General features: G+C 38.2%; 1 protein-coding gene across 1 annotated transcript; it reads left to right on the top strand.

Moving 5' to 3' along the window:
• The first annotated feature begins 574 nt into the window (after positions 1-574).
• On the top strand, positions 575-3,507 carry LOC149178106 (uncharacterized). The gene is made up of 5 exons (XM_089423877.1): positions 575-1,430; positions 1,545-1,686; positions 1,811-2,074; positions 3,089-3,176; positions 3,355-3,507. Exons 1-5 carry the CDS (start codon positions 623-625, stop codon positions 3,505-3,507), a joined length of 1,455 nt encoding a protein of 484 aa, XP_089280003.1. The 5' UTR covers positions 575-622.
• Positions 3,508-8,074: the final 4,567 nt, after the last annotated feature.

Here is an 8,074-nt window from a genome sequence, read left to right as displayed (position 1 = left end):
AAGGCAACTAAGAAGGTCAGTTGAAGGAAGTGGGCCAAGTGGCACAGGTTCTACTGCAGCGTCAGTCAATCCGTTTGCTGCATCATCATATTTTGTTCCTCGAACCACACCTGGTTCACAACCAACTATCGGTTCAATGATGAAAAGAACTGAAAAAGAAAAAGCTGACAAGTTGATGACAAAATTTCTCCTCTGGAGTGATATTCCTTTCAGCATTATAAGGAATAATCCATTTTTCCAACCTACTCTTGATGCTGTTGCCAGTGTTGGCCCGGGGTACAAACTCCCTTCTCTTCATGATTTCAGAGGCCGGCTTCTTCAAGATGAAAAGCGTGACTGCACCCAAAGATTGGAGGATTTTAGGGCATCATGGGCACAAACAGGATGCACTGTTATGTCAGATGGTTGGACTGACCAAAAGGGGAGAACCCTTATAAACTTCTTGGTTAGTTGTCCCTTGGGGACTATGTTTATCAAATCTGTTGATGCAACTCATCAAATCAAAGATGCAAAAAATTTATGTGATTTGCTGGATGTGTTTATTTTGGAGGTGGGTGCAGAAAATGTTGTCCAAGTCATAACGGACAACGCTGCAAATTATGTTGCTGCTGGTAGATTGCTTATGGACAGGCATCCTACTTTATTTTGGACACCTTGTGCTGCCCATTGTATTGATTTGATGTTAGAGGACATAGGGAAAATTCCCTTTGTCAAAGAGGCTGTTGACTCATCAAAAACCATCACAAAATTTATTTACAATCACACATCTGTGCTTAGCTTGATGAGAAAATGCACCAACAACAAAGAGTTGGTGCGCCCCGCCATTACACGGTTTGCGACGAGTTTCATATCTCTTCAATCCCTCTTGAATTCTATGTGGGATTTGAAGAGAATGTTTGTTTCAGAGGAGTGGCGTTCTTCGCCAATGAGCCGCAAACCAGAAGGAGAGGCCGTCTGCAGACTTGTTTCATACCAAGAAGACTTCTGGGCGGGAGTGCAGGAGGTGTGCGCTGTCACAGAACCTTTGGTAAAGGTTCTTCGGTTGGTAGATGGTGAGAAGCCCGCAATGGGCTATTTGTATGAAGCCATGGATAGGGCCAAAGAAGCCATTCGGTCCTACTATGATGACAAGGGAGATGATGGGTTCCAGAGACAACTCCTTCTATGGAAGGTCATTGATGAGCGATGGAACAACACACTCCATCGTCCCATTCATGCTGCTGGCCTTTTCCTGAACCCTGCATTTTCTTATGCATGTGGGTTTAATTTTGATGTTGAGGTCGTGGAAGGATTATTAACCTGTGTCCAGAAGATGGTGAAAACTCCAGAAGAACGTATGGAGGTCTCTAGACAAATTGAGCAATATAAGTTGTCAGGTGGCACATTTGGCTTTGAGATGGCTATCAATGATAGGACGGTTAAAATCCCAGGTATTTTTTAGTTTGTAGTATGTACTTTGTAACTTTGTTTCAAATTTCATTGTTTCTTCAAATTCCATTTTTTTCTTATGTTTATTTAAAATTTTCTTTGTAATTTTGTTGTAGACGCATGGTGGAAGATGTATGGTGGCAGAGTACCCCTTTTGCAAAATCTTGCCGTGCGCATCCTCAGCCAAACATGCAGCTCCTCGGGATGTGAGCGCAATTGGAGTGTATTTGAAAAAATACACAACAAGAAGCGCAATAGGTTAACACTTAAACATTTAAAATATTGCAAATTTCCAAATAAATTTTTGAATTCATTAAAGTTTTAAACAATATTTTTTTTATAATATTAATTATTAATTTATTATTTCATGAACTTTGTACAGGTTGGAGTCCCATAGACTTAATGACATGGTCTATGTCTACTACAATCTTCGATTGTGGGTGAAACAACTAGAGAAGACACCTGATACGGAAGCCATCTCATTGGATGGGATTGACACCACTGCTGAATGGAGGGTTGAGACCGAGAGGCCTCTCATGGATCCCACTGAGGATTGGTTAGTGCAGGATGAGGGGGAGGAGGAGGGGGAGGAGGAGGAGGAGGAGGAGGAGGAGGAGGAGGAGGAGCAGGAGCAGGAGGAGGAGGAGTTGGAGGAGCAGGAGGAGGAGGTGACACCGCCTACCCGGGCTACCCGGGCTACCACTACCACCAGTAGAGGACGTGGTCTCCGTCCACCTCAGCCTCTTGTAGCTGCTACTACTAGTTCTTCAGCTTCTAGAGCACGTCAGACTCCACTGCCATTTCCACCACCACAGGCACCAGCTTCTACATCTAGAGGGAAAGAGAAAGCTGTGCCATATTCTCGCAAGAGGGGCAGAGGAAATCAATAGGATTAGACTTTCATTTTATTGTATATGACATTATGACATGATGAGATACATTATCATATTTTTTGTTGATATTTTGAGGCTGAGTTGGACTTGGGACTCAGGACTTACTATTCAGGACATGATTCAATGTTATGTGTGATTTTAGCGCTAGAAATGATATTGAACATCTTATATATTAGTTTTTTTTATCATATTTATGTGTCAATGTATTTATTTTATGTTGTAGATGGTTTAGATATTAAAAAAATTGAAAAAAAAATGAAAAAAAATGAATATTTTTGTGCCAAACGATTTTTTTTTGATTTTTTCCGATTTTTTCCCGATTTTAACGATTTTTCCGATTTTTTCCCGGCGCCGATTAAATCCCGATCGCGATGTGTGCAACATTGATTTTGGTTATATGCACTATTACTTGCTATATAATGATAACTTCTACATATTTGTCTATTATTGGTTTGGATTCATATGGATGCACATGAATATATCTGTTTTTTCTTCAGAATATGAATATTTTATGTGTTGTTGGTAAACCGTTTTTTTCTTCTTCTTTGGTTCTGGTTTCGATCCGGTTTCGACTGGTTCCCAGTCCACAAGGTTTTCCAGTTCAATGACCGGTTCAGTTCTGATAAAATTGGTGGGCATCCACTCAAGTTTCATTCGTAAAATTTCTTGCCCTAGGTGTTACTCCAAGTGGGAAAACCTATGTCTTTCTCTCTCACTATGGGACTTCTTTGAGGGTTGTATGAACTTGTTTTTTAACGCTACTCTAGGCTTGCCCTAAAGCGGAATTGGAGTGTGTTTGAGCGTATACACACTAAGAAGAGGAACCTTTTGGAGCAAAAGCGGTTGAATGACATGGTTTTTGTTCAGTACAACCTTAGGTTGAGGTGCAACCAACCGCTGAATAAAATCCCTGAATCAAGCAACATTGCCTTGGGTGACTTTGATCCAACATCAGAATGGGTTGTGGAGAGTCAAGCACCAATATTTGACAATGAAGACCTTTCTTGGTTGGACTTGAACCCACCTCCCACAGGATGCAGAGGCAGATATATCAGAAGCACCAGTAGCAGCTTTAGGGCTATGGGAGTCAAGCCATAATCCTATTGCACACTTGGATGCTACTTATTCTTCAAATGAGGATGAGAAGGATGATCAGGAATCAGAGGATGATTCTGATGATGATTGATGATTTGATGTAGCTGTAGCTTGTAGTATTGTAGGCTGTAGTATAATACTATGATCTATCATGTTATTTTGGACTATAAAGGGCTTTTAGAGCTTGCTTCTTGATGTTTGTATCATTTTTGGTTCAATGATGTTTTGCAGTGAGTGCTATTTTGGTTATATGCACTATTACTTGTTATATAAATGAGAACTTCTGCATATTTGTGTATAAATGGTTTGGATTCATATGGATGCACATGAATATATTTGTTTTTTCTTTAAAATATGAATATTTTATGTGTTTTTGGTAAACCTTTTTTTTTTATAATACTTTTTGTTGTTTTCCGGTTCTGACCAGTTCCCGGTCCACAAGGTTTTCCGGTCTGATGACGGGTTCGGTTCTGATAACATTGTTGGGCATCCACTCAAGTTTCATCCATAAAATCTCTTGCCCTAGGTGTTACTCCAAGAGGGAAAACCTAGGTCTTTCTCTCTCACCTTGGGACTTCTTTGAGGGTTGTGTGAACTTAGTATTCACTGGAATAAATCATAAGAAGCCCTTTCTCCTCCCTTGCCTTGACCTAGTGAGTACCTTGGAAGTATTTCTTCCCACGATTATTCATAAAACCCTAGGTCTAGCGCAAGTATTTCCTAGGTCTCTCAAAGGGAGCAAAGAGCCTCTTAGAATTGTTAAAACATCACATAGAGCTTCTTTGAAAGGTCCTACCTCATCATCTAGAACCTTGATCTTAGGAATACCCATTATCATTGCATATCTCAAAACCCTAAGTCTTGAAATCCTTATCTCAAGGCCTTTCTTGGAGAGCGTTTTAGCTTCTTTGAAGCATTGAGCCATTGTTGTGTCTCTCTTTGAATGGGCATTGTGGAATCACATCATACCTAATCATTGATCTACCTGCGCTAAGTGATTCCCTTCCCACCGAGACTCCTCCCATCAGTGAAAGTTTGTAAAGAGCAGGGGACATTGACTGTGGGTCATTGTCCTATTGTTATCACTTGGTCTAGCATCCTTGTCCCATAGGGTTTCCTTCTTAGGGCCTGCTAGATTGTGTGGTAACACGGCGCTCTGGTTAGGTTACATGGTTTTACTTTTACTAATTAATTATTATTTTCAATTTGACTTTTAGTGGTCCCTAGTCACTATAATACATCTTTCAGAATCAGCCATATCCAGTTTGAAACCCTGAACTGGATGATACTGGCCCCAGAATTGGTTAGACCAGACAATTTTTAGCTAGTGTCCTATTCTATTAACATTGACTATATATATAACTTGTTCCCATGCCACGTTTCAGGGGTCGACATGTCCTAGGTTGGATACCTGTATCCGTCTCTTGGGGTCCCAATGTCATGTGACTTAGGATATGAGCAGGTTATGACAAGGGATTGAATTGATGTTGCAAATTTTGCAATAATATTGCTGATATTGTGAGATTTGAAGGTGGTGATTTTATCATGTCAATGTATTGTTATTGTTTTCAAATTTTGAATATATCACGATATTTAGTATCACTGATACTGGAAGATTTCCAATGTGGCAATATTATCAGCTTAATATATCCTAATAGTTTTGAAATTTTGAATATATCATGCTATTTAGAAAATCTTGTGATACATCGGCAAAATATCATGAGATGATGGATAGTATTGGTTGATGCAGAAGATCATTTTGGGGATTTTTCTGTCATTTTAAAGATGGAAATTAGCGGATGGAGAACAAATGGGTTGGTGATTGTTACCTTTGTTCATGAAGAGATATGTAGGCAGGGGGAGGAGTTGCTTTAGATGTTTAAACAGCAGAAAATAATGACTATTTTGTATTCTTTTTAAAGTTTTCCCATATTGCTGATAAGTTTGTTTCTGGACGCTTGGCAATATATTCGCTGACATGATTGCAACTTATTCTAACTTCAACCTATTTAGAAACACATTCTATTTGGTTTTTCATGTGCAGAGGATTAATCATACAGCAGATAATTTGAGTTTATGTTTTTTCTGAATGCAAGTTTCTGTTTGTTTGTCTGTTGAGCCTTTCTCAGCTGAAATGCACTAGGATATTCGGTCTTGGCAATATATTCGCTGACATGATTGCAACTTATTCTAACTTCAACCTATTTAGAAACACATTCTATTTGGTTTTTCATGTGCAGAGGATTAATCATACAGCAGATAATTTGAGTTTATGTTTTTTCTGAATGCAAGTTTCTGTTTTTTTGTCTGTTGAGCCTTTCTCAGCTGAAATGCACTAGGATATTTGGTTTTCTCTGGCTATCTACAACATTACAGTTACTTTTGAATGCTAGAATAGGCGTAAGATTTTGCATCAAAATCTGTAAAATCTGTAAAATGCTTGATCTTGTCCTGCTATTGGCACTGATTTGAACTTTGTTTTTTACCCAATCTAAAGGATAACAAAGCAGCTGCGGTACTACCATCGAGAATATGTGCAAGAGTTTATGGCTGAGGCTGTGTCATTTTTGCTCCGAAATGCATCTGTTAAGCAGCTTATAAAAGGTATGTTGTTTGATAATTTGCTATATTAATCTGGTTATCCTTTAGGATGAATCATGACAGGTATGCCATTTTCAAACAGAGTGCTTTCTTTGCCGAAGTGGGTATTTTGTTAGCAATGTTGACTGTTTGGTACTGTGTTCAAGTATAGATAAAGTGCAATTCAATCTGGAAACATTATTATCTATATAATGAAACGCATAAAAACATGAAAACCTGTACAAGTTTCTGAGACAGGAACACCTGGAAATGTGCACCATCTTCCCCTCCAGCCAACAAAAACAAGGTGCATGGGGAAGCGTAGTATATATAAAAATACAAAAAATATGGATATTAGTTTTTTAAATAACACATTATGTTGCAGTAAAATAAGCTAGAAATTAAGAATGATACACATAAATGACTTTTTAGAAGGAGACATGTGTATGTATTTGCTCTCTTAGATAATTGCATAATGCAAAATCCTATAGCCTCGTGGTATTGGCTAATGCCAATCCCCAATCCCGTACCCTCATACATGATAGAATCCAATTGAGTCTTGCTGATCCTTAAAATTGTCAAGTTTGCTGAATTCTGAATGGAATATGAAATTTTACTTTCTCCATATAAAGTTCAGTGAGATTTGAACCACTCTCAAACATCCTGAAACCATTAATGGTATTGTTAAATCTTTTTATATTCAAGGTGACAAACTTATTAAATCTCAATTTCCTGTCTCTAATTTGACTTGAAAGGTCATTTGCATGAACAGGGAGATGTTTTCCAATGAGTCATTCTTATCTCTCAGGCACCTAGTTGGGCTCAGAAACCTCCAAAAAAGTGCCCAAGACATCACTGGAAATGGCCGAAATGCCTTGGAAACACTATCGGCTGCACCATATGACATTTCCAAATTTGGAAATGGTGTATGCTACAGACAGTGGCGTTTCCAAGGCATTTTTTACCCGTTTCAGTGTTTGCAGGCATTGTGGGAACTGGGATGTGGCCAAACTAGGCCTTTCCTGCAACTTAGATTTATATGCAGACTGCATGAGTATTGCCTGGAGAAGAGAAGTGTTTTTAATATATTAATGAAATACAAGCATCCAAAGAGTTCTTTTGCCAATAATCTCAAAAGTTGTTAGTATAGACATGTGGACTATCCTTGTAGAACAGTGATGATTAAAGTTTTGCTGTTAAGTTAATCAGTCCAGAAGTTGTAAGGTATAGTGACAATTTTCTGACTGGGTTGAGTTTGCCAGTATTTGTTTGTTATCATCACAGTCGTTATATTAGTCTTTGATATTTGGCTTTTCTTGTCCAAGCTTTTGAGGTAATGCCTGTGTATTACTAATTCGTTTTCAATATGCATATTCTGGCTAGTTATTTGTATGAGTATTTTTGATGTTTCCGAATATTAAATAAATATATTTGTTAGTTATTCGTACGAGTCTTTTCGATGTTTATTAGTATTACAATCTTTTCTTGATAAACCATATTTTTTTTATATCTGATATGTCTATCTAAATGAGCAGGTATACGAAAAATAATGGGAGAAATTGTCATGGAGCCTTCAGAGGAGAAAACAACAGGCTGTAGTGCTTTACTGTGGCACATTCTGAAGGGTCCAGCATCAAAATTTCATTCGAGAGCAGAGCAAGTCCTTCACCTTTTGTTGGATAGATCTACTTACTCTATCTCTACCAATAAGTGTCACGGTATGCTCTTTTGGAATAGGATTGATAGTTAGATTCTTGTGTTTTGTTTCTTAGCATTATACATTATGATAGGTTATTTATCTCCATGTGCATAATGATATGAATCGATTTTTTGAATCCTATGGTAAGTGTTGAACCATGCTATTATATTTCTAGTAGTAACTTTGCTAGAGATGATAAAACATTTATTGAGGTACCACAAACAACTTCATGACGTCTTCTTCCGTGATGGTCACATCTCACCCCCAATTCTGGAAGTCCTGTTATTATTTCTTTCATTGCAAGAAACCCCTCTTAGTCTCAGAATTTTTGCCAAACGATCTGAGGAAAACCTAGTTTCCTCCAGTAAAGTCACACGTG

The sequence above is a fragment of the Pinus tabuliformis genome, chromosome 4_1 (assembly GCF_031772625.1).
Source record: "Pinus tabuliformis cultivar Carrire ecotype Pingquan chromosome 4_1, CPIR1, whole genome shotgun sequence".
Taxonomy (NCBI): domain Eukaryota; kingdom Viridiplantae; phylum Streptophyta; class Pinopsida; order Pinales; family Pinaceae; genus Pinus; species Pinus tabuliformis.
This window is presented reverse-complemented; position numbering and strand designations above follow the sequence as displayed.